The 27959-nt window shown below is 38.7% G+C and overlaps 2 protein-coding genes across 2 annotated transcripts in view; both read right to left on the bottom strand.

Moving 5' to 3' along the window:
• The window catches only part of LOC119420178 (histone acetyltransferase KAT5), an 11994-nt gene extending 10796 nt beyond the window's left edge, over positions 1 to 1198 (bottom strand). The window contains exons 1-2 of the mRNA XM_037687560.1: positions 1165 to 1198; positions 1022 to 1088 (exon numbers count right to left, since the gene is read on the bottom strand). Coding sequence (XP_037543488.1) covers positions 1022 to 1088; positions 1165 to 1194 — 97 coding nt within the window. The 5' untranslated portion in view covers positions 1195 to 1198. The remainder of the gene's footprint in view (positions 1 to 1021; positions 1089 to 1164) is intronic.
• A 5832-nt stretch (positions 1199 to 7030) lies between these two features.
• On the bottom strand, positions 7031 to 22615 carry abcg4a (ATP-binding cassette, sub-family G (WHITE), member 4a). Its single transcript, XM_037687692.1, has 14 exons — positions 22528 to 22615; positions 18566 to 18683; positions 18329 to 18461; positions 18207 to 18257; positions 15619 to 15764; positions 15399 to 15522; positions 15076 to 15190; positions 14853 to 14992; positions 12378 to 12476; positions 12093 to 12261; positions 11900 to 12000; positions 11655 to 11813; positions 7652 to 7770; positions 7031 to 7521 (listed from the first exon to the last, which is right to left on the bottom strand). Exons 1-14 carry the CDS (start codon positions 22613 to 22615, stop codon positions 7296 to 7298), a joined length of 1788 nt encoding a protein of 595 aa, XP_037543620.1. The 3' UTR covers positions 7031 to 7295.
• Between the last annotated feature and the right edge of the window lie 5344 nt (positions 22616 to 27959).

The raw sequence follows: 27959 nt of genomic DNA, 5'->3' as shown, positions 1-27959 counted from the left end.
AGAGAGTGAATGGTTGTTTGTCTCATTTGTCTCTGTGTCCCTGTGATAGACTGTCCAGGGTGTCCTCCGCCTCTCCCACAGTGACTGCTGGACATGGGCACCAGTGACCCGTGACCCAAAAAGGAAGATGTGGGTAAAATATAATGGCTGGATTATTTTAGCTGTAAACAATAATCTGTTGTATATCTTTATTTACAGAATATGAAATCAGCTGTAACACAACTTTATTTTAGGATGGTTCTTTATTTAGTTAATACTTTTTACGTAGAATACGTACCTATTTTTACTCTAATTTATTTATTATTCAGCCACTGGATTATATTTGTTTTTGTAAATCTTTTATGAATAAGCCATAGAATATGCAATCTTTATGCACGGTGCTTTTGTTTATTCATTTATTTAAATAAACATTTTCCATTTGCACTGTTGTGTCTACTTTCCTGTATGACACTTTATATTTTTTATATAAATCTGTCTTTCGATCAACTTTTTAGTTGAGTGTTTCAGTCTTTTCTTTTGCTGCTGTAATATTGCAAATTCTTCCATAAGAAACTAATAAAGTTCCATCATAATAGATTCTATTTTGTATTGTATTGATGAAAAAGCGCCTTAAACCTAAACTGTGTATGTGCTAAAATGCAAAAGGAGAACGAAACTAGGACAAAAAGCACTTTTGACAGTAGTATTATAAGTATTTATGAGTAATAAACTTAACATTATTTGAAGGTATGTCAAGGACATGTTTTTACATGAAGTTCAGCCGTTTACATCTCTGTTTTAGATCAAAAGTAATATTAATAGTAAATGTCTAAACTTGTTTACTTGTTTTTAAAATTCCTGTCAACATATAAGCTTCTGACTAAATAAAAGTGACTTGAAAGGCACTCGGACAGAACTCTCCCCACTGTAAGACATGCCTGAGAGTTATGTTTACCTTTATCTGGAGGCCGTTGTTTTTTTTAACAGCCAGCTGAGGTTAGCATTTAGCATCGCACAGCGAAAACAAACGGGCAACACTTACGCCATTCGTCCTCGTGCTCTTGGTTTTTACGAAGAACGGGAAGGCGGCAGCCTTCTACGATCTCGACCTGTTTGTAACAGTATGTCAGTTAAAAACCTAATGTCCTTATCTTCTTAATAATAATATATGTTTCGCGAACCTACCGAAGATGCGCTGTCCACCATTTTCGTCATCTGTGAGTGCAGCAGCAGGGAGTTGTGGGAAAATGCCGGTCCACGACAAAGACGAAAATACAGCAAGATGGTTCGCCTTCCAACCACCGGAAGTTGTTGAGCCAAATCATGTTTTTTTTTTGTTTGTTTGTTTTTTTTAGAGTTGTGTTGCTGTTCGTTGTTCAAAACGCAATTTAAAAACAATGCCTTAAAACTACATTTACACGAAATTACATTCAGAAAACAAACTAATAGGAAAATAAACGCTGTATTGCTAAGTAGCTTACTTTTTAGATAGCTAGTCATGTTGAAACCAAGAGTGACACTATTCCAAAGACATCAGTTTGTCAATACTATGTGAAAAAGCAAAGATATTGCAAAGGTAACCCAATCAGTTTGGTTTGTTATTAATATTTTGACACAGATAGTGAATATATGATAGAACAGAATTGAATGGTTTCATTTGTCATACAGTGAGCAGTCCTGGTTGGTGATTAAATGTAAAAGATCAAGCATTAATGATATCAAATGCAACATAAATAATGAACAAAAGAAAAAACATTTTTTATACAATAGTCTATCTCCGAAAGGTCTTGGCATATACACTTGTACAAAGTAATATTGCACACAATATTTTGTAAAAGTATGTGAAAATGTAAACTGTGTTGAAGAAAAAATTATTTATTGTGGCTTATTGTGCATTGACTAATCAGCAGCGTCTGCCAGAATGCAACTGTTCAGATAAGTAATATACAGGATGTAAATTATGGAGGATGGAATGTGACTAAATTAAATAAAAAAAAATACATCATGAAATGAAATACATAAATACTTCATGAAATAAACAATATGTACCAATAAATGTCCCATTAAATAATTACATGTATTGTTAGATAATTTAATTATCCTATCATCAACTCATTTATCAAATAAACCACACAGGATATGAGAAGATCTTTACAAACAGTGGTTGTAAAACCTTTGCTAAATTTAATCCTCGCAAGCGGAGCAGGAATTGGAAACAGGCATACAAGATATTATGCGATGCCCTGATCACAAAGTCTGCCCGCGGACAGCATAAAAGCATCAACTTACATGCTTATCAGAAAAGGCGAAGTCAAGACAACTCTGCTTTCCAGCTTAGGGGCCTTGAAGCTTATCAGATTTGCAGGCTCAATGCTCCTGCAGGCTCCACTTTGTTCAGATAAAAAAAAAACAACCTCTAACTCACTCACTATTAATTTGACATTAGTGGATTATTAGGATTATTGAGCATACATCAGGAGATTGACATGAGTAAGTTTAAAACATCCATGACTTTTATATCCCCCATCATGTATCATTTAATGGTTTAATATATCATTAAATCAGTAAATGTACAACTAAATTATTAAATACACAATTAATTCCATGATGTATTTATTTGTTTAAATTTGTATTTATTTATTTAATTTTGTCATATTCCACCCTCCATAGCGCAGAGTGACTGATCATGGAGCGTGGAGGGAGCAATTTTATCCACTGCCACGGGGAATGGTGGAGCCAGGGGGTAGCCAGTGGTGGCCTTGGCCCCCATAGATTAATCTTTGGTCACCCCACCACCCACCCCAATCATTTGAGGAAACTATACTTTTAAGCACAAAAGTTGCTTCCCCCCCCCCCCCCCCAAGTTATTCAGTTTACAAGATAGATGGATATTTAAGGCAGCAGCCATCTTGGAATTTGACGTAGCAAACCTGTTTTCTATAGGCACCTTTCTCGCTCCTAGATGCAGATTATCAACATTATCAAGAAGTTCATAAGCAGTTAGAAACACACATCCTGTTAACAATATGTAAAAAAATGTGAATTAACAACATGAAGAGCTTGCCTCAACTTCCAGTATCTGTCTTTTATTTTCTGTTGGGCTACAAAAAGCAACAATAAGATTTGCTCACGTCTTTTTTCCTTTTTGTCAACGGTCTCTTGAGAAAACAAAGAGCGAAGACTAGATAACATTTCTGCTTCAAAGACAGCTTTTCTTTTGTCATCTGCTTTTCAAAATGAATCGTGACTAAACTGCTTCTCCACCCTGAACAACCTCACTGTGCACATTTATAGCAGCACTTCAGTCCCACTAATTATGTGCCATTTTGCCTCCCAGTAATTAATGAGATCACAAAGACAATGGGGATTTTGTGCAGCAAAATGTGTCAAAAGCATGGAAACAACTTTTCTGCTTCTTTGTGATTGCTTCTTTTTTAAAAACCCTCTAACATAATTCTTTCAACAGTCAAAGTGATTATATTTGTATACACCCGTCTGTAAACTTTCTTTTGTCCTGCCTATAACTTCTGATCCGCTCAAGATAATTTAACAAAACTTTACATACGCATCATCACTGGACAGAATGTAGCATACACTTTTCATCACCCCAGCTTCAAGATCAAGGTCACAAATCAAGGTCAAATGTTATAAACGGTCTTTGCTTGTCTGGCCATTGGTATAGATTGATGTATATTAATTTGTCGATGGGCGTGTAACGTGTCTTGTGCAGTTCTCTTGTTAATATTTGGGTTTCAAAGTTCAAGGAAATGGCTCTCAGAGGGTTTTAAAAACAAAACATCAGACTATTAAATTCAATGCTTTAGATTTGCTTGTTATTTAAACACCTAAAAGTGGAAAGACAGGAACTGAACAAACAGATTTGGATAAAAAGTTCACACGTTCTTACAACGTGCTGGTTAATAAAGTACAAGAGAAACAGATTGTTGTTCCACGATAATTATTTATATTAAAAATCAGTTTTTATGCAGCAAATCATTTAAAAAAGCAAGGCCAAAGGTTATAAATTCTCTTTATTATAATCCTTGGAACAGCATTCAGTATACAGAACTCGAGTTTGCTGACTAACCATAAAGGAAACTATAAATCATAAATTATATAAGAGCAAAATAAAAATAGATAAATAAATACAATTCAATAAAAACTCTCAGTCGCAGTGCTATTTTCAAAGCTTACTTCAGGAAATAGCCTGAATAGTATTATTATTTTCCATGCATGATAGAGTGCATTTCAGTCTGGTGGATTATTATAAAACATATTAAAAAGTGAATGATTAAAATGTTAAAAAGACTTTAAAACAACTTTAAGGTCATCAGCTGCTTCACCTCCAAAGACCCTTTTTGAGAACACATAAATGAACTTAGTCAGGTTTTATAGATTTTCTGCCGAAGCAAAACAATATTTAACAAGAACTATGATTAAAAATAACTACAGACAAGAGCAGACGGTCATATGTCACATTTTAAAGGGACAGTTTGGACATTTTAAAGTGTGGTTCCATAAAAAAGGTTTATGCAATAAATATCTTATCTGTCATAGATAGCTCTTTGCAACTCAAAGTTAAGAAAATCATATTGTTTTCTGTAAGCACTATTTTTTAAACCTTTACATTACTGGCAATTCCACATTGTATGGTTATTTCAACAAAAAAAATATTAAGCTACTCCTGTCAGGTGTGCTCCAGGCTGCACCAAAAATGCCACAGCTAGCTGCTGCTGTTCGTGCTTGCAAATAATCATGGTTGCAAACAAATTCTTAAAATTACATAAACCAATGAGAAAGTTTTGAGATTGGTTATTTAACACAAGTAATCTGCTTTAGTCTTAGTCTCCTATCGGACTAGCTGTTAGCTCATCGTTCCTGTCAGAATTTGATTATTTCTCTAAACTGGGGACGCTCAAACTACAACAGGTAATGTATTAAACGCTTGTAATCTTTCCACAAAACCTCACTTCAAAATGTTTGCACTCATCCTTTAAAGCAGAAGTACATTTCTTTTAAACTTTAGACCAAGACTTTTTGAAACACTTTCATATCTTCTATATTTCTGCTTTTTCTTTTGTGCAAACTGTCTTTTTTTCTTACCATTTCATGTCCTGCTCTAAAAAAAAAATTTCCACTATTTGAACTGAATCTTGGGAAGATCAAATAACACTCCTGCTGTGTTTGCAGGAAACCCGACTAAATTCCCTGGTAGCAGCTCAAAACCAATTATCTTGGCAATTCCTGACATTTTAATAGCAAATCCGCCCAGACTCAACTCATACAATATCCAGTTTAAATTAAATTAATTCAGAAACATATGTCATGAAACAGAGGCAACAATAATACAAAAAATGTTCCCTTTTCTCACATTTTCAAAATACCTTTGGAGGGTTATTGCACGTAATAAAAGTAACAGGAAGAGACTTCTAAAGTGACCGAAGCAACAGCAGGGGGAGGTATTAATCTAAAAACATAACAATGTTGACTATTGCTGTTCTGACAGAAACAAAGCTGCTGCTGCATCAAGCTGATCATGATCTTCCTGATCCAGCAGCTCCCTGTAGACACTGACAATCAATTCAGCTACATATTGACACATTTGGTTCTGCTCAACTCACTCTGGCACAATTCACACATTTATATTTACCCTTCACACTCCACATTCTCTCTCTTTTTCTTGTACTTATTTACTCATTTTATCAATCGCATGTTTGATTCCAAACAGTCTAAAATAATTAGGTGGAAAAGCAAGAGATTTGCTTTTCTTCAACCATGTTCTGGATGAGGAAATGAAATCTGAGCTTTAAATTTCATTCAGCGCCTTTTTGCTTTTTTTTTCAAGCAGCACTTGTCTCGGCTATATAAAAATAAACTAAAATACAAATAAATTATAATAAAAAAGAATAAGCATACACTGAAAAGTGCAAATATACATTTGTTTACAGCATAACATATCCACTGTACAATTATTGGTTATATACTCACATTATTTTATGCATTGTATAATAAGGATTACTAAGTAGCATAGTTTGAGTAAGAAATATCTCATAGCAAGTCTTTTGGAAAATATTTGCATTGCAGTGTGACTATAAGAGGCTCTTCTAAACATTGCAATGATGGTTTTGATTGTGTGTTTGTGACTGCAAGTGAGACATCCGAACGATGAAGCAGAGTAAAAACTCAAATCATTCTAGTTCAGAGGCACAAAACAATAACAAATTAAAAAAGCCCAGCCAGCATTTCAAGTATCTAGCATTGTTTTTGGACGACACGCATCGGTCAGACATCAGCAAAGCAGAGCGAAAGATGAGGAAAAAGGGGAAAGGAGGTGTTATTTCATTAGCTCAGGACAGGAAAGAGGCAACTAACAGTGGAAACGAGCATTTTAAACAAGAAAAGTGCCAAAACAGTGACACAGGTTAGACAAACATAGTTTTTTCCCCCTCTATATTTCTGTCTTTGTTAAAATCTGCAGAATAAGCTACTTCACTTTTTCTAAAACCTCATCCTCTCTGAGTCGATAACAGGCCCTTGCGACGAAGCTGGAAATCCCCCGTTCACCTTTCCAGCTCAATCCTTATTTTTTACGGCAAAAACAAACAAGAAGAAGGAAGTCAGGACGACTGGTCGACGTTGGTACGTCAGTTTGAGATTTCCACAAACAACTCAGACAAGTTTCAATACGCCACCAGAGGTTGGAGCAGAAGAAAACGATCCTCGGTGGAAGTGATCCGATGGCAGTCGATTTGTTTCAGTCGTGTTCCACGAAGACAAGTTCGCTTCGTGGAACAGGTACCTGAAAAGGTCCTCCTACAAGAGAAGTATAAAATTTGTTTTTATCTTGTTGAACGTTTCCATTTTCCTGATGGCAACTCGAGGATATCCATCTAGAACTCTTGACACGTATAGGTCCGCTTACAGTGAAAAGGGGTCTGAGTACCTTCGGACAGGATCACCTATAGGCACTGGTTTAAGACAAGTTGCACTGTCATGTTTTTCCACAATCTCGAAGTTTTAGCTTACAAGTACAAATTCAGACTTCTCAGGTTTAATGAAACATGCGTATGGTTACTTTGCTGTGCAAAATAATGTATCTTAATCCAGTTTATTTTTATTTTCTGTTTTCTTGGTGAGCCTTAATCTTTATTAAAGTCCCAAACCCCTTCAGTCCATGTACCACAGTCCAGTTACGGTGATGTTGCAGCACAGCTTTGGATGAATAGTGTGAATGTGAAGTGGAAATGGAGGAAGAGAAACAATGTTTTCTCACACTGCTAAGCATTCAAATCCATCCATGGTACCTTCTAGACATCTTAACGCTCCGACTTGACTTTGTAACGCAAAACCAGGTAGGTGGCCAGTCTGAGGACGAGAAAAAAGACGCCCAGCACCATGAAGTCAACATAAAGCTTTGCATCCTCCACATCCAGCAGCTGCAGGACCTCCTCTGGCTTTTGAAATTTACACATAGTGTCCGGACACTCTAGCTCTGACCGGTTCATGCCGTAGATGGAGAGTATCACGCCCTCAAAGCCATATCTGAAAGCAGTTTGGACATGATTAATCAGTACAATTCCTTTAAAAACAATTCATTAAACATTTAAAAAATAATGCAAAAATAGGTTTGATAAAAGTGTGAATTAGCAAAGAACAGTGTAGCTGACGACACCTGACATAGGAGACGTAGGAGCTCCACTGTAGATATTTTGGAATTGTGTCAAAGTTGACGAAAAAGCCAGAGAAAAGAAGGACAGGTATGGCTGTGACTGGACCGACAAAAGTTGCAACCTGTGAAACAAGACGACAGCATAAAAGCACTCAAGTAATTAAAATGTTGTAATTAAAGGTATAAGGTACATTAAAAAAGATCAAGAACAGTACAACTTCAAAACAGTCATCTTTCACTTTGTTTGGTTTTATTTGACCTCTTTTCAGTCTGTTAAGTTATTATACGTTTAAAATGCATTTAATGGATGAATGCACCCCGCTCCATGCACTGTGATTGCTGGACATGGGCATAAGTGCATTTAAAATACTTGTTTCCTTTCTGGGAATAACAAAAATCTTCCAGATGACTGGGTTTCTATAGCAACAGTAATTAGAGAGACAGAAAGGAAAGTACTTGGTGTGTCATCAGGACAGAGAATGGATGATAAGGAAACCTGGTGGTGGAATTGTGAAGTGTAGGAAGCTATTCAGAGAAATAGAGGGAAGAGGAAGGGGGAAGTCTGAGATTGTCATCATTGTATGTTCCCATGCAATGGTGAAATTAGTTCTCTGCATTTAACCCATCACACCTGGGATACACCCAGGTGGAGCAGTGGGCAGCTATGTAAGCACCCGGGGAGCAATTAGGGATTAGGTGTCTTGCTCAGAGACACCACGGCATGTAGTAATGGCTGAGAGTCGAATCGCAATTTTCTGGTCCCAGGTCGGCTGCCCTACCTCTACCCCATCTCGACCCCCAGATAAGAAAAAGGTTAGCCAAGAAGAAATATGACAGTGAGAGGACTGAAGAGAGGAGACAGGTATATAAGGAAATGGGACATAGAGGAAAGAGGGAGGTAGCAAAGGCAAAGCAGAAGACATATGATGAGTTGTATGGGAGGCTGAACACTAAAGAGTGCAAAAAGGACTTGTACCGATTGGCGAGACAGAAAGATCAGGCTGGAAAGGATGTGCAGCGGGTCAGGCTTGTTCAAGACAGGATGGTAATAAGCTAACAAGTGAGGAGAACGTGATGGGTGGATGGAAGGTGTATTTTGAAGAGCTAATGAAGAGAATGAAATGGAAAGATGAGTAGAGGTCAAAGAAACAGTGGACCAGGAAGTGGGGAAAAAATAGTATGAAGCTTGGAAAACTCTGAAAAGAATGAAGGGGAAGGCAGAATGACCTGAAGACATACCAGTGGAGGTTTGGAAACATCTAGAAGAGATGGCAGTGAGATTTTTGACTAGAATAGCATATCTGAGGGTGAGAAAATGGCTGAGCGATGGAGGAGAAGTGTCCTGATGCCCATTTTTAAGAACAAGGGTGATGTACAGAGTTGTAGCAACTAAAGGGGAATTAAGTTGATGAGTCACACAATGAAGATTTGGGAGAGAGTTGTGGAAGCAAGACTTAGACAAGAGATGACTATCTGTGAGCAGCAGTATGGTTTCATGCCAAGAAAAAGCACCACAGATGTCATCTGTGCTTTGAGAATGCTGATGGAGAAGTACAGAGAGGGTCAGAAAGAACTCCATTGTGTCTTTGTGGATTTAGAAAAAGCATACGACAGAGTGCAGAGGGAGGAGGTGTGGTATTGTATGAGGAAATCTGGAGTGGCAGAAAAGTATGTTAGGCTGGTACAGGACATGTATGAGGACAGCAGGACATGTATGAGGACAGCAGGACAGTGGTGATATGTGCTGTAGGAGTGACAGATAGCTTCAAGGTGGAGGTGGGAGTGCATCAAGGATCGGCTCTGAGCCCCTTCTTGTTTGCTCTGGTGATGGACCGACTAACAGATGAGATCAGGCAGGAATCCCTGTGGACTATGATGTTTTCAGATGACATTATGATCTGTGGTGAGAACAAGAAACAGGTGGAAGAGAACTTGGAAAGGTGGAGGTATGCACTTTAAAGAAGAGGAATGAAAGTCAGCCGTAGTAAGACAGAGTACATGTGTGTGAATGAGAGGGAGGCCGGTGGAACAGTGAGGCTACAAGGAGCAGAGGTCACAAAGGTGCAGGACTTCAAGGACTTGAGGTCCACTGACCAGGAAAATGGGGAGTGCAGTAGAGGTGAAAAAAAAGAGTCCAGGCAGGATGGAGAAAAGTTTCAGGAGTGATTTGTGACAAAAGGGTGTCAGCAAAGGTCAAATGAAAAGTTTACAAGACAGTGGTGAGACCAGCTATATTTTATGGTCTGGAGACAGAGACATGGACACGAAGACAGGAGAAAGAACTGGAAGAGGCAGAAATGAAGATGTTGAGGTTCTCCTTAGGAGTGACAAGGATGGATAAGATTGGGAATGAGATAATCAGAGGTACAGCACAGGTTGAACAACTGGGAGATAAAGTTAGAGAGGCCAGACTGAGATGGTTTGGACATGTCAAGAGGAGGGACAGTGGGTATACTGGTAGAAGGATGTTAGAAATGCAGCTGCCAGAAAAAAGACAAAGAGGAGATATATGGATGCAGTTAGAGAGGACATGGAGGTAGTTGGAGTGAGGACAGGGGATGCAGAGGACAGAGATGGAGGAGGATGACTCGCTGTGGCGACCCCTGAAGAGGGAAAAGCTGAAGGAAAAGGTATTTTAAAGCTTATAGAATACTTTAAAGTTAAGCAACAAAGTTTTTCATAAAACACATTTTCTTGTTAAAACCATCTTCATTTCACAGTGTTTCATGTTATAATCGTTACTGGGCCAGAAATCGCAGCACAACCAAAAATATAACTTCACAAACACTCCACGGATTGGAAAACCAATTCAGAAAATCTCACTTAGTGTAAGTAAAAGATGAGGTGGGCACGAGAACAGGTTTTATTCTCTTCTTTAAAAAAATTAAATAATAAAAAGAGGAAGCAATGACTAATCAGGCAAATTTCAGACCTATGGATGAATATCTACAATTATTAAAGGCGTTCCAATCAAATAAATATTTATAATTCCAGCAACAAAATAGCAATAGAAAGTTTTAATGATTTGTATACTGTAGAAATATGAAGATTTTCATTACAATACATTAAACAAGCTAAGACGTTTCCCCCCTTTAACACGGGTGAATCAAATAAGAGCTTAGCAATTTTTAAATTTTTGTTGAACCTCCTTTTGCCTTCAGAACTGCTTCAGTTCTTTGTGACTTCTGTTCAGCAAGGAATTGGAAACTTTCCTCAGAGATTTTGCTTCATATTAACATTATGTCATTTAGTTGACACAGATTTGTTATACGCACATGATGCAAATGACAAATGACTATGGAGTCCAGTGAATCCAGACTTTTCAGACCAGGCGATGTTTTCAAAAATACATCTTATTGTTGTGAGCCTGTGTGAACTGTAGCCTCAGTTTCCTGTTCTTAGCTGTCAGAGGAGTGGGCCTGGTGGTCCTCTTCTGCTGTCGCTCATCTGCTTCGAGGTTGAACAATTTGTTCAGAGATGATAGTCTGCAGACCTTTGTTAAACTGCTGCTCACTGTATTTTTTTTTTTTTACCATTCTCTGCAAATCCTAGTGATGATTGTGTGTGAAAGTCCTAGTAGATAAGTAGTTCCTGCAACACTCAGCCTAGCTCCTCTGTCACCAACAGCCATGCCATGTTTAACTGTCATGTTTAAAGTCAATTAAATCTTCTTTTCCCCCATTTTCATGCTTGGTTTGAACTTTAGCAAATCGTTTTCAACTTGACTTCATGCCTACATGCGTTGAGTTGCTGCATGTGATTGACTGATTAGTTATTTGTCTTAATAACTTAATAACTGATTAGTTATTTGACTTTATCTTTGACTTGTTTAGTTGCTTGTCAAGACTCTGAACAAGCAACTAAACAAGTGTACCTAATAAAGTATAGTGTATATATCAGGATATATCTGAAGTAAACCAAGATTCTCATGAAGATTTTTATTAGAAAATACTGTAGTTGATCTCTGTTAATAATTCACGAATGTGAATGATGTAGATTTGCTGACCTGCAGTGAAGTGGAGGCAGCTCCTATTAGTAGGCCCAACGACTGGGCTACCAGGGCTGTGGATGTTGACAAGGCCATGAAGAGCAGGTAGCGACCTGCCTCTGCAGGCTGCTCAGTCATCCAGTACACTATACTGCAGTACATGATTGGACAAATCACCTGTAGAGGAAACAGTCTTTAGTGTCAGTATTTTGAACAGTACATGCGTCTCTGCACCAGTGAGCATTAAATCAGTAAAACTCCACCTGGAACGGTACGTCAGCCATGGTTTTAGCCAAGTAATAGGCCTTAAGGCTGTACCAGTAGTTGAGATGTTCCCTCATAAACACCGACATCTCCAGAGGAACTGTGGAAAGACAGCTCAATTAAAAGACTTCCCACGTCAGTCAGAAACAACAACACTCCTCCAAACCAATGTTTGCAGGCTCGGTGTCTTACAGGTTAGCACTGTGGGCATGAGGGCAGCAAACATGAGGAACAGCATGGAGAAGAAAAGGAAGCCGGTGTTGTTGAAGACCTTGCTGGCATCATTTCCAATATTCAGATAAAGCAGGCCGATAAGAACTCCGATAGACAAATGGGACATCACCCTGAGATGGGTCAGCACCTTGAAAGAAAAGAACACAACACAAGCACCCTCAGTGATATCGCCGAGAACAATACCCACTTTTTTAAAAAGATAGATTATAAAATCAAAGCAGAAATATTGTTTAAAACAATTACCGTGTCCCTGCATATTGTGACGAAGGTTCTTTTGAAGAGGATGCGGAACTGTGTGAACGTGCTCGTGGCAAAGCTACGCTTCTCCAGAGTTCCTGTGTCCTGTGAAATAAACGAGAGTTAAGTACCAGAGCAGGCATATTCCCTCTAAGCTAAACATTTAGCTGAAGTGAGCAGTTGCTTATGAACGCATAAAAAATGAATGAATTGCTTGCCTTTGATTCTGACCCAGAATTAAAGGCTGATCCTAGTTGTATCATAAAATATCAAGTTAATGACTATGTGCCGTAGCGTTTATGTGAACTTACATTCAAAGCACACAAGAGTGGTACCAGTCTGCTCATCTTAAACATGAACATAAACACATGTTTCAAGAAAACCCATGAGCTCATGCTCATTTAAAAAAAAAAAAAACTACAGGGAATACTTGTAGAATAAACGGCAAAACGTTATCCACCACTGCCGAAGTGTTTGAATAGTGAATGTTTGTAGTTCTGGAGATGTTGGAGTGTTTTTCTGGGCTGGAACTGAACAGGGAATGAAAGTAAACCTTAATGTTTTGGCTGCAAGATATTCAAGTAGGGAGGAGTTACACTTTTGAGGAGAGCAGAGGTAGGTTTTTTTTTTATAGAAGCAGTGCAGAGTGACAGATCCTGGTGAGTGGAGGAAGCAATTTAATCCAGCACCAGGTGCAATGGTGGAGCCAGGGGGTGGCCAAAGGTGGCCTTAGCCCCATAGATTAATCTTCAGCCACCCTTAATCATTTGAGGAAACTGCACTTTTAAGCAATATAAAAACTAGAAACTATAGTTTTCTCAAATGGTTGGGATGTACATGAGTGTGCATGCATGTATGGTGGTGGCCATCTTGGATTTTGACCTGTAACCAAATCTTTGAAAGGAAACTTTCTTACACTTTGATGTAGCCACACATCAAAATTTACATTTACATGCTCACAAAGTGGATGGGCATTTATGGCAGCAGCCATTACACATTTTGATGTGGCAACACAATTTTTGATAATGACTTTTCTTACACCTAGATGCAGCCACACGCCAAAATGGTAGTCGGTACTTCACTTAATTTTCAAGTTATCATGCACATCATCCACAACAGGCACAGAGGAATGGATGGATGAATGAACATAATGCCCGATTCATGTTTTTACTCTGCGACAGGGGACAATAAAATACCTGCAGGGTCAAATTAAAGCAACCAGTTCAAGCTGGTTCATTTTTTCCAGTTCAGACATTGTTCTATACAAAGTTACTTGTGGGATGGTGAAAAACAAAGTGGAGCAGAAGTTGATGGAGACTACAAAGAGGTTTTAACTGAGTTTGTCTAAACTGTTTAGAGACTCTAGTCAAGATTTTATCTGAATTTTCTTTAACAGCTTCTTTCTCTTTTGTACTCGGCCATGAAGCTGGTGAGGAACTCAGGCAACAGTTGCTGTATGCTCAGTCTCTCCCATCTCACCTGCTGAAGCTTGCAACTCCTTCAGAGTGGTCACAGGAGTGTTGGTGGTCTCTCTCACTATTCTCCTTCTTGCACTGTTGTTTGTGAGGACAGCTTGCTCTTGTTAGATTTACACACGTTCCTATATTCTCTCCATTTCTTGATAATGGATTTAAAACTTTAGGGATTTTTAGGGTCTTGCAAAACATGTATGGCTTGTACTTTTAAGCATTTTTTTCCTGAGCTGAATTAGGATTGGGGTGGCACGGGGGTGCAGTTGGTAGAGATGTTGCCTCTCAGCGAAAAGATCGCTGGATCAAATCCCAGCTGGGGACCTTTATGGGTGGAGTTTGCATGTTCTCTCCATGCATGATGGGGGTTCTCTGGTTTCCTCCCACAGACCACAAGCATGCATGTTAGGCTGACTGGTAACTCTAAACTGTAAATTGTCCCGAATGAGAGAGTGAACAGTTGTTTGTCTCATTTGTCTCTGTGTCCTTGTGATGGAATGGAGATCTGACCAGGGTGTCCTCCACCTCTCACACAGTGACTGCTGGATATGGACATCAGTGACCCCACGACCCGAAAAGGGAGAAGCGGGTAAAAGATAATGGATGGATGAATTAGGACTGGCATTTTGAAGGGAATACATATTTATGTATTTACTTATTCTACAGTGCCATTGTTAATTTAATTGGTATTATCTGCAGAAATATGATTCTGCGACAAAGTGAAGATTCAACACAATCTGCTGGCTTCCTTAGATAGATAACTTAATTGTTTTTTTTATGAATATGAATGTTTCTGTTCAGTGCCCTGAGATGACTTCTGTTGTGACTTGGTGCTAAATAAATAAACTAAACTGAATTAAATTTAAATTAGTTTTCACTTTGGCATTGATGAAGTTTTTTTCCTCCAAAGAAGATCAATTTATATTGAGCATGACTGATTTATGACAGCATAAAGCCTTCAAGGGGTGAATATGTTTAAAAGATTTGCATGTGAAACAGCCATGTCACTTACGGTGTAACACTGAGAAGGACAGGAGGAGTCGCTTTTGTCTGTGGAGTTCTTCTTGCCCTCCTCTGAGCACAGTCCACCCTGGACCGCCTCAAACAGAACCGGGTTCAGGTCTCCGTATTCTCCTGATGCCACTTCAATAACTGGAATCAGAGATTAGAAACAAATAAATCACACTGGGAGAAATGTAGACACGTGTGTCGTATAGAGGACTTGAGGGACTCACTGAAATCAGCAGGGTTGTGATACGTTGGACAGTGAAGACCCAAGTTCTTCAGGTAAGGGATGAGATACGGGACGGTTCCCTTGTAGATGCACTGACCCTGACTGAGGATGTACAGCTGGGGGGAAGAAGAACACAGGAACAGAGTCAACATTGTTTCCAACACACCACCTCCCTGAAAGAACGGATCAATAACCGACAAGACAACAGGATGGGACAATCGACTGCAGCGCTGCTTCTGCTGTATAAAATGATTCATGCCAACCTGTAGTGTCCCGGCGCGAGCTGCAGCTAATGGTCTGACGCAGTAAAAGCACTCAGCTTACCTTATCAAACATCTCAAAGAGCTTGGCACTGGGCTGATGAATGGTGCAGATGATTGTCCGTCCTCCCTGAGCCAGAGACTTCATGAGGGAAACGACCTGGAAGCATGACGCACTGTCCAGACCACTGTGGTGGAAAAGAAAACGTGGGGAGGAGGGAAGAGGCAGAAGCTCTAATGAGTGTGGATTCACAAAGATCTGAGGTGAGTTGGTGAGCTTTTACCTGGTGGGCTCATCGAAGAACATGACCGGAGGGTTGTTGACCAGCTCCAGGGCGATGGCCAGTCGTTTACACTGACCTCCGGACAGAGAGTTGGTCCGGGTCTGGGCACATTCTTGGAGACCCAGAGCGGTCAGGATCTCATCCACCTTAAAAACACACACAGAGAAACTGAGATACAAAAAAAACAACAACAACAAAAAAAACATGCAAAGCTAAAATTCTCACAAATACTAGATCATCTAAATCCACTAAAAGACGTGAGGATGAACCTGAATGCAGAGAAGATGAAGATCATTGGCTATGACTGTAATCGTTTTACTCTGTTCTGATTTGCTCTTTGGTGACAAACTGCTTTTTATTTATTTATTTATTTAAATTTATTTATTTATTTTTTTTACAAATTGAACCACTTAGGACCCAAAAAATAAACATTAAAAAAATAAAAATATACTTGTATATATTTAAATGTGTGAATAAAATAAAGGGCGGGACGGTGGGTCAGCTTTTTGCCTCATAGCAAGAAGGTCACCTGATCAAATTCCAGTTAGAGGCCGTCTGGGTGGAGTTTGCATGCTCTCTCCGTGCATGTTGGGTTTCCTCCCACAGGCCAAAAACATGCATGTTAGGCTGATTGGTAACTCTAAATTGTCCCTATGTGAGAGAGTGAATGATTGTTTGTCTCTATGTGTCCCTGTGATGGACTGGAGACCTGCCCACCAGTGACCCCCATGATGCAAAAGGAAGAAGTCGGTAAAGATAATGGGTGGATGGAATAAAATTAAATTTGACCAAAATATGCATTTTTAAAGCACAGATTTTATTTTTTGCATTTTATTACTAATGATAGAAGAATTAGATTTATTTTGTCTGCTTTCTTATATTTTTTCTATAGTCAAAGTGTTTTTCTACTCAACACAACACAAACCGTCGTCCTTACAGCATGAGCAAAACCTCACTGGCAATGAGCACAAAGATAGAACCATTTATATATTTCCAGTCCCCCCAGAAGGAGGATGTCCTCCCATCCTCTGCAGTCACTGTCCCCACATTCCAAGCAGCTGGAAGACACATAGTTTTGGGCTGAAAGTATACGTTGTTAAATTAGTTGCAATGTCAGGAACACAAGAGACAAAATATTGCAACTTGATGTTTTTCTTGCAGAGTTTAACTTAGAAAAACACTAACAATTAGAAAAAGGAGAAAACGCATACACTGTATTTAATTATTTTATCACCATCTTCTGCAAAACATTTTGGAGTTTCAAAAAGATCTCATTTTGCTTTGATATCTATTTTAGTGTATTTTTGTCAAGCGCGGTAATCTATTTTAGACTGCGGCTGTTTTTTTTTTTTCTCTTCTCTGAGTTGAAGTTGCATTATTTAAAAATACATGTTCCCCAAAACATGTGAAAAACTTTACCTGGGAAATCTTACACACAACATGATACAAAAAGAGGATGAATACCTTATTAAAATATTGTTAACAGCAAGTGAAAAGGCCATTGTAAGAACGTTGCATAAAGTGTTTCCACCGACCGTGCAGCAGTGAGTGCATTGTGGAAGATATTTGCTACGGAAAGACACTCATAAATTAAGACTGCACGAGGTGCAATTTAATAAAAAATGGGAAAAATGGACTTATAGAAAGACTATAGCGCCTTCACAACTGGATAATGAGAACCGTTGAAAATCAACCTTTGTTTAAGGATGCATGTATATTATACTTGTACACTGTTCTAAGAAAATGTCAAATAAGTGAAAAATGTATAAATTTTTACATCTTTTCCTGATTTTATTTTTTTTTTTAGGTTTTTCTTCTCTTCCTAATAATTCTGAGCTTTTGTATAACTGGGGTTATTTGTGCCAAAAGTTTTGTTAATTAGCAATGTTAGCAGTTTTGCCTTGCATCAGAAAAAAAAGGTTGAATGAATGAATTTCGACTTCTGATTTACAAAATAACCGTAGCACAGATTTGCAACCTCAACTACAATAGGTTTAAGTATGTAAACAATGGTAATGGGATAATTAAACAAATGCAAAATGACACGAACAGCTTCAACAAACACAATTGGTTAAACGTGAACCGATGCACGGCTGCTTTCTACAAATGCATGTTTTGTTATAATTAAGACAAATCTACACTAGTAACAGTAACTTTTTAAATTTTATTTCACTCTTAGAGATCTTCTCATGGCCACTGCTTGGTGTGTCCCAGCCCACAGTGGGGTCAGGAACCCCACTTTTAGAACCACTGAGGTCTTGAACTTGTCTGCATCCAGCTTTTTTTTAAAGGAGGAGCGAGGAACAAAATTAAACTGACCTCTAAAAATTATTGCATTACATATTAAAGCAATATTTATGTCCTTTAAACGTAGGGTTCTGTGTAAAGACTTGAACAAGCAATATCTTACCTGTTGCAGATAACTTCAGCTTGGACAAATAAAGCTCACTTTAAAACACTTGAACTATCTCTTTAAAAAAATCATAATGACAGTACGAGATGATGATATCAATATGATATTGTCATATCGATGCGATGTCGTAATATTGATACGATATCATAACGATATGATAGTAGTTCAGACTCACAAGTTCTTTTTTGACCTGCATGGTCTCGTTCAGCTTCAGGTTGGCAGAAACCTACAAGACAGACAAAACTCATCACCTGTTATTGAAGTTTAAGCTTCAGACAGGTGTTTGTTTCTTCTCACCATCATGGCCTCCCGTGCAGTGAGGTGTGGCAGTAGCATGTCGTCCTGCATGATGTAGCAGGACATCTTCCTGAACGTCCTCAGATCCCGTGGCCGGCCGTTTACAAGAATTGTGCCCTTCATGCCGGTTTCCCTGTTTTCAAACAAACAGCAAGTGCAAAACTCCTCTGCTTATGAAAATATAAATAAAATGATAAAGTAATATACATTGTACAGGGTTAGATGTCAGTTTCTCACCTGTATCCTGCCAGAATGTTCATCAAAGTGGATTTCCCGGCTCCAGAGGGGCCCATGATGCCGATCAGCTCTCTGCTGCAAAATCGTCCTGACAGACACTTGAGGAGCGCTTTAAAACCTGGAAGAACCAACGAAACCTCATTTAGCTGCAAAAACAAAAACCTGCTGCTGAGAAAATCAATTACAAATGGGATTTCCACACATGTTCACTGTAATTAGGATATAAGAAGATAAAAAGCATTGCAGATGAAATGTTAAGATTTATAGATCTGATTTCAGACACATTGATTCAGATGCTAATTGTTTTCATGGTTTTCTGGTTTTATATTGAACCCAGTTCTGTGACAAATAAGGAACTGTTAATTTTAAATCATCACTGTGGAAACTCAGGAAACCAAGCATTCAACTCAAGGGCAAATATAGAAAAAAAAAGACAACATTTTTATTATTTTAAGAATGTTATTCATCCTTGGGCCTGATTGGGTCTTTATGATTTTTTAAATCAAACAGTTAAAAACATTTCCTCTCAGTAATGTTTAAGTTTGACATTTCCTATAACATGAAATGTTATTTTGCATTAAAAAAATGCTCCTAATATGATACCAAAATATATTTTCTTCAAGCAGATGAAAAAATATGAATGGTTTAAAACCAGAAGAACACAAGTGGATAAAAAAGGGAAATCTTAAGCTCAATTCCCAAATAAATCTGCTTTTTAATCCACTTTGCAAGAGTAAAAATCAGATATGAACAATTTAACTAAACAGTAGGCTATTCAGAACAAAGTTTCTGACAGAATTTAAACTTATTTTGAGCTTATTTTACGAGACAAAAAAGTCCCAGACCAACTGGTAAAAAAATAAATGATATATATTTTTGTAACTTTAAAGCTTATTGTTGTGAAGAAAGCCAAACATAAAAAAAGATGGTAAAACACTGGTAATAATTCAAGTGAGCGTCTCTGGAGATAAACAGCCAAACGTTGATTCACATTCTTTATTTATGGGTTTGTGCCGTGCGGTTGAAGTTACGTTCTTTTCTCTATCAGTAAGAGCCTCCTGACACGTCTTCTTCCTGACAGATGAGAATAAATCACGTGCAGCTCTAGCTCCAACATGTTGGAGAGTTTGAGCGTTTTGTGTCATTGCTGTATGACAGGTGCTTCATCATTCACTGAAAAGAGACACTGATCATGTCTTTGCCTGGGTCTGTTAGCAAAATATCTCATGAAACTGACGGGATTTTATTAAAACGTTAAGAAAGCAACCACTGGATGCAACCTGGTAATGTTTGGAGTCAGTCCAGTTCAAGAGTTAATCAACCTTATCCAACACAAAAATAATTCAAACTCAGTGGTGAAGATCAATCTTGATCCAAAAAAATATGTAAAAAACAAAAACAACTGAACTTCTGTGAAGCTGAAGACGTTGGCTCTGGGAGGCTTTATCAAGTCAAAAAAACAACAACTCTAAAACTCAAACTCTAAATTCGCTCTAAACTCTAAAAATTGTAACTTGGTTATGATTTTCACTTTTACAGGTTTTCAGCTAAAATTTGACGTGGTGGTAGCTGAGAGTCATTCACAACACGTTCTCTGAGAGTGACATCTGGCGATATAATTTGAGAACGTGCATGGTTTTTAATGAAGGGAAGATGGAGTATCATTTTCTGGTGATAGTGCTCCTGATAACGTTGATGTTCTGACATCAGACATCAGGACCACACTTAAAAACTTGGCGGTGACCTTTGACAAGGATCTGAAGTTTGATAAAAATATATCGTCTGTAATCAACGCCAGCTTTTATCAGGTATGTCTATAAACCAAAACTGAGACTTTTTAAAATCGGCCTGACCTGAAAAAGGCCATTCATGCTTTTATCAGCTCAAGGCACGACTACTGTCATTTAAGGACTATTGAGCGCACCTGAATATAAGCCGCGTCCGCTAAATTTAAAAAGAAAATTAAAATTTTACATAAATAGGCCACGTGTGTCTATAAGCCGTGGGTGTTCACGTTGTAACATGAGATATTTACACAGAAAGACTTTTTCTTACTTTTAATTAAATATCTACCGGTAACACACACAAATACAGTAAATGTTTTTTGTTTTTTTTTCTGAACAGTGCCTGTAACATGACTGATAAAAATAAAAAACAACAGTAGTCTACCAGGAAGTCATTGATCGCTACCCCCCAAGAGAGATATGCGTTGGGCAGCTATGTGAGTGGCTGGGTGTGGCCAAGCTAAACGTTTTGGTTAGACCATAAAAATTATTATTTTTTTAATTAGCTACAGTATTGTATAAGCCACGGTGTTCAAAGGATGTGAAAAGAGTTGCGGCTTATAGTCCAGAAATTACTGTATTACTTTTTTTTGGTCTCCTTTAGCTTCCAGTTGGGCAGCACGGTGGCGCAACTGGTAGAGCTGCTGCCTCTCAGCGAGCAGGTCCTTGGTTCAAACCCCGGTCCAGGGGCCTTTCTGGGTGGAGTTTGCATGTTCTCTCCGTGCATGCGTGGGTTTTCTCCGGGTACTCTGGTTTCCTCCCACAGACCAAAAACATGCATGTTAGACTGATTGGTAACTCTAAATTGTCCCTAGGTGTGAGTGAGAGAGTGAATGGTTGTTTGTCTCGTTTGTCTCTATGTGTCCCTGTGATGGACTGGAGACCTGTCCAGGGTGTACCCCGCCCCTCACACAGTGATTGCTGGACATGGGCACCGGCGACCCCCGTGACCCAAAATGGAACAAGCGGGTAAAGAAAATGGATGGATAGCTTCCAGTCCGTTTTAGAATTGATTAAAACTTCTATTATTCACTTTTAAAACTCTTACTGGTCTCGCCCCACCTTATTTAGCAGATCTAGTAGCTTTTCATGAGTAAAAGAGGACATCAAGATCAACTAATACTTCTTTACCGTTTGCCCCAAACTCCAGCATGTTGGAGTAACCGGGCCTTTTTGGTCACCACACCCAGACTGTGGAACCAACAACCTCCGGACTTGTGCTCCATTACTGCAAACTAACTAATTTTAAAACCTTTTTATTAAGGCTGGTTTTTAAGACACTATGACATTTTTGTGTTGTATCATTTTGAAGCACTTTGTGCACGTTTTGGCTGTTGCACAGGTCTCTACAAATAAAAGTTGACCGACTGTGGATTACCGTATTTTTCGGACTATAAGGCGCACCAGATTAAAAGGTGCATTAAGCGAAACAAAACAGTCAGATAAGTCAAACTTTGTTCAACTCATTCACAATAACTCTCAACATTGTTCAGTTGTACCACATAAAACCAGTTCCATGTCAGTAAGCACAACCAGAATTAATACATAAGGTGCACCGTATTTTAAGGCTCGCCGTTGATTTTTGAAAAAATTAAAGGAAGTGCACCTTATAGTCCGAAAAATACAGTAGATGATTTTAGACTGAAAGGCTGCGGGCGATATGCATTCCTTCAGTAAATGTTAGGCCTTTAATTCTTCAAGCGTTTCAGTTTGTGGTATTCTCTTGGAAGATCAAAGAATTTAAAACAGAATTAACAAAGCTGGCACCAGCACAAGCTGAAGAACCATTGCTGGTATGAAACTGTGGTTTTGTTCCCCTGCAGATAAAAAAAAAAAAAAAACAGCTCAGCTGCTCAGGTTTTTTGTGACGTTCTCACTGTGAGGTTCTTGGGAAAAGCAGAACCATATTTAGAGCTGACACATCCTGAAAGCTTCCAGAAATGGAAACTTGTCACCCAAATCTCCAGCGTCTACACAGATGCTCCTTCCTGTCTTGAGCAGCGTAATTAGAGGGTCTCAACCACAGATAAAGACGGCGCCCCCTCCTCTCTGGCACGGTTATTACATTAAGCAGCCTGCACTCAGACAGACGAGCTGCCGGCTGTAAGGGAGGCAGCATGTGGTGCATACTGATGATGTAACCCTGACGATGTTATCTGTGAGAGTCAGCGAGCTCACCCCTCTTTGTCTCGTGGGAGTCAGACAGGATGGAGCTCGTCTCAAAGTCCACTCCTGTCACCGCAAGGGTGCTCGTCTCTAACCACATCTGACAGGGTTTACTCACTGACTCAAGCCTGAACTCCTGGGTAATTAAACAGGAAATGTTGGATGGATGCTCGTGGTTCCCAGTGAAGCTGAGGTTCAAACCGATGCTCAACCTGTGTCGACTTGAACTACAGTGACCCATCAACTGTGTTAACTGACCACAGAAATAAATAAAATTAAATAATCGCTTGAAACAGTTTGAAATGTGTTTTGTTGGAAAGGTATAATACAATTACTTGTTCTATGTATTGTTAGCTCATTAATGTGCTCAAAATTAAACTGTATTTCAACAAAAGGAGGTTGTTCAAAGAGCTGTCGGTGTGATATTAATCGTTCATAACCTTTCCACAGAACCACACTTCAACGGAGCCATTAAACTAAATCCTTTCATTAAATTCCAAATGTTTACCGTAATTAAAATCACCTACAATTTGTTCATTGCAAAACTCAGGATGAAACCATGTCATTTGTGAAGCTGTCATGGGAAAAAGAGGAAAAATATCTGTAACGTTGCCCAATTATAGACTCAAACCACCTCACAGAAGGTCCAAAACCCTTTAAATCGGCGCCAATAAGACATTTACTTAAATGCACCCCAGTTATGCTAAACCCCACAACAGGTCGATAAGCCTTGAAACATTTAAATTATGTGCAAAATATATATATTTAATATTGGACCATTATAGGAGACTATAAAGAACTCTAGAGAAGTTTGTGAACATGTATCTCCACAAAGACTGGTTCTCCCCAGTTCTGATGCAAACCTCATGGAGCCACCGAGCAGTCAGGTGAGAGTTGAACAGGTTGGCTTCCATCATCGCTCATCCATCCCGTCTGCTTTTGTTTCATCCTTTCTTTACCCAGTCAGTCGAGGCAGGCTGCCTGGTTGTGCTGGAGGTTCCTTCCTGTTCAAAGTCTTTTCTTTCCACTGTCGCTCGTGTGCAGCCCAGGATGGCAAGTTGAGACAAAGTGGAGATCCAGTTCAATCGGCTGGCGTCTTTAGATAGATCACTTTTTATTAATGGGCATTTTATAATGCGTGCGAATGTTTTTGAACAGCGCCCGGAGACGACATTGTTATACGTCACTTGAAGGCGAGCGCGGGACGTATTATGGGATAGTCTCCGTCCGTCCATACCTCCTGTAGCCCTGTACGTAAACTTTCTATTGTCCCGCCCCTAACTTCTGATCCGCTCAAGATCATTTAGCAAAACTTCAGACAGATACGCATCATCATTAGATGGAGTGTCACATACACTTTCATCAGCCCAGCTTCAAGGTCAAGGTCACAAACCAAGATCAACACTAAAACAAGGCCTGTGTTTGTCCGTACCATTGATAAAGATTGTTGTATTGCTGTATAATAGTTTGTCAACATATATAATGTGTATAACTTTATATATTATAATATGTTATGCATATATACTGATATTATGTTGTATATTATATACACATCATATAATGTGTATAATGTGCTGTATGAGGAACTTTTATTAATTGGGGCTGTATAAATTTCTGCTCCTGTATCATGGAACACCTTGCACAAAAAAAAAAACCCTGAAGCTGTCGACTTTGAGTCTCTATAAGAGATTTTAAACAACTGTTAAGTTTAATGGAAAAATCAATGCAGACATGTTCCTGTTTTTAGTGTTTTACCTCGTTTTATAATGAAGCTTGATTTTATTTTTGTTTTGTAACACTACTTTGATTTACTTTTTATTTCATATGCATTTTATGGCTGTTTATTGTCGTCTGTACCTCATCTGTGGTTTGTCTAAAACAGGTCTCACTTGAAAAGGAGTCCTCGTGACTCAATGAGACTAACCTGCATGAATAAAGGTTGAATTCAACCTTTGAATGAATGAACCTCTTGAATGAATTGAACGAAAAAACAAACTGAAATGAACTCGTGCAAACGTTGACAACAGCTGCCTTTAATGAACGTGGAGGATGTGATGCCGTTGAGATGAATAAAAAAGAAATAAAAGAGAAGAATACTAAGTTGTATCAAAAGTCACCTCCACTAAACTGGCAGCGACACAAAAAAACTACTAAACTGCATAATTTCAAATAACTTTTTCTTTGTAATTACACTCACTCAGGCAGAGAACTGATGCTCTATTTGAGTTTATTTCAACTAATAAAAAAAAAACCACAATAATGTGCATCTCTTCAGAGTTGTTTTTAAAAATGGTGCATTTTTAATACAACACATGTGATGTGACTCTTTTTTATATACTAAACTTCATCAGGATTGGTCCCTGAGCTCACAGCGTATGACATTTAAGCTACGTGTGCTGAAGCGTTTCAAAGAGAGGTTGAGGAAGCCGAGTAAGCTAAGTAGATGTGTTTTTGTCTGCGAGCACTTCCTCTCTGAGAACAACAAACTCTGATCATCAGCACATGCAGAGCAGCAGCCCACTAAATCACCAGGAGGCAGCACCTCCTGCTCTCCCTCCCTGCTCCTCCCGTCTTTCTCCTTAGAAACCTTGAACCACATGACACTCATACAAGACTTGTGCAAACAACATATCTCCACATTTACAGCATTCTCTTGGTAATCTTCTTCCTACTTGTCACAGACCTTGCAAGACACACAAGCAGCTTATGAGTAATTAGAAATGTTACATCTGAATTACAGAAGACATCATGAGCTCACAGGTCAGGACGCTTGTTATTCCACTTTTACTCTGACATATAATTAATCATGGATGTTTTTTCCCAAGCTGATGTCTCTCGACACTCAGAGGTTTGGTTAGTGAATGTTTGTAGTTTTTGAGATGAGCGTTTTTCTGGAAGATATTCAAGTGAGTAAGAGAAGAACAGAGGGAGCTGTTTTTTTTATTATTGCTTGCTCAAGGTAGCACAGATTCATGGATCCTGATGAGTGGAGGGAGCAATTTTTTTCAAACACCAGGTGCAGAGGTGGGGACAGGGGGTGGCCACTGGTGGCACTGGCCACCATAGATTAATCTTTGGCCACCCCAATTATTTGCAGAAACTATACTTTCAATCAATCTAAAAAAAAATAGAATGCTGGCACAAATGAATGGGGTGGTCTATTTTCATATACATTATATATCTGGAGGCAGCCATCTTGGATATTGACGTGGCAAGCCAATTTACAAGAGTGACCTGTCTCACGTCTATGCAGCCACACACCAAAAAGGAAGTACTGACTTTTTAAGTTATCCAGCTCACAAGACGAACGGATGGAGAGTATTTCCAATTTCCCTGCGCGCTCTGCAACGTGGGACAAACGTTGGGCTTTTTGGGCTGTTCGGTTAAATTCATGTGTCTGTTTGACGACATGAAGCATTGCAGAAAAATTCAGAGTGGATGAAATGTTCACATTTATAAATTCGATTTCTGTAGAACCGTCAGACAAATTGATTTTGATGCTAATCATTTTTACGGTTTGGGAGTTTTATATTGATATTAACCCTGCTCTGTGACAGATTGGCAACAGTTCTAAAATATTAACATAAAAACTCAAGAAAACAAGCATTTAACTCAAGAACAAATTTATAACACATACATTTTTGATAGTTACCTTTCTTACGTCTAGATGCAGCCACACTAAAATAGGAGTCGGTAAGTTGCTTATTTTTCAAGTTATCCAACTCACAAGGTTTACACAATAGCATACATGGCGGCAGCCATCTTGGATTTTGATGTGCCAACCCAATTTACAAAAGGGAACGTTGTTACGTTTAGTTGCAGCAACACACCAAAATGGAAGTTTAAACCTTGTTTGTTTCAAGGTATCATGCTCACAACATGGACGGACGGAGGATATTTCCAATCCTCATTTTTCGCTCCATGATTAAGGACTACTAATAACCGATTAAAAGGACAGAGCAGGAATACGATGTTAACTTCTCGGTGATCGAACATGATTTACAGCTCCGATCTGAAGGTCACACAGCCATTCCCGAAGCTGTCAGGTGATCAGGAAGAGATCTTGTCACGGTTTGTGGAGACTGGACCCAGTACGAGCAAAGACGAGAAAATCAAAAGAAAACCAACTTGGAAAAATCACGAGGAGACACGGAGGCTCTCCGGACATAAAGTAAAGCAAACACAATGACAGACTGAAGGTGAGGTGAAAGCTGGAGGACTTTATGGACAGGGGCTGAGATACCTGAGGAGAATGACAACTGTGAACAGGTGAGAGGGCAGGGCTGGAGCTGAGGAGCAGTTCTCCATAAATGATTTATTTTCTTCTGCACTCTTCACACAACAGTGCAGAGGTTTGGAGGGTTTGTGGTAGAAAAGAAGCACAATCAAAGAAGAACAGTTTTCAAAGTCACAGGACTGGTGCTGTGGTTGTGAGGTTGTTGCGTCAGTGATTGCACTCTCATCCAAAGGCATCACCGCTGCAGGAAACTCATTTAAACCAACCTACATCATTTAATGGAGACCTGTGTTAGATGAACCAGGAGGTTACCGAGTGGCTTTGGAGATCAGCACGCTCTGACCTATAGCTTTAACGTTAATACAGTCAAAAATCTCTTGCTGTAGTTTATTTTTCTTAAGTTTTGTTTTATTATTATAGCAAAAATATATGACTAAAACAACTTTATTAAGACTTAGTTAAAAGTTTCTGCCTAAAAACAAACAAAAAAATAAACCAGCAGTTTTCTTCTCCTTGTTGTACTTTCTCTATTTAATGATGGGATGTTGTTCAAGAGAACTTGGCTTTTAATTTTTTTTAAAATTAAGTAAAATTAAAGATTTAATAAACCCTGGTTTTGGAAACAATATAAATTTAACAAGCAGTGTCAATGTCCCCTGTTGCTAAGGTTTAAAAAAAAAAAAATTATTTAACCTTTATTTATACAGGTTAATCACATTGAGCCTCGAGGACTTGTTTACAAGAGAGACCTGATTTCTTAACAAAGAGTGATGACAACAATGGACACATTTGAATAGTGAATATTTGTAGTTTTGGAGATGAGTGTTATTCTGAGTTGGGATACTGGAACAGGGAATGCAAGTAAACTTTAATGTTTTAGGTGATTTATATTCAAGTGGGGAAGAGTTACATTGTGGAGAAGAACGGAGGTAGATTATTTTTATTAATTTTTTTAATTTATTTATTTTTTCTTTTTGCTTGTCCAAGGCAGTGCAGTGATGGATCCTGGAGAGTGGAGGGAGCAATATTATCCACCACTAGGTGCAATGGTGGAGCCAGGGGGTGGCAATTGTGGCACTGACCCCATTAGATTAATCTTCAGCAACTCCAAGTATTTGAGGAAACTATACTTTTAAGAAATGCAAAGAGTAGAAACTGTAGCTTCCTAAAATGATCAGGGTGACACACACACACACACACACACACA

Source organism: Nematolebias whitei, chromosome 14, assembly GCF_014905685.2.
Source record: "Nematolebias whitei isolate Nwh7 chromosome 14, NemWhi1, whole genome shotgun sequence".
Classification (NCBI taxonomy): Eukaryota; Metazoa; Chordata; class Actinopteri; order Cyprinodontiformes; family Rivulidae; genus Nematolebias; species Nematolebias whitei.
The sequence above is the reverse complement of the archived record's forward strand: the minus strand, read 5'-3'. Positions and strand labels throughout refer to the sequence as shown.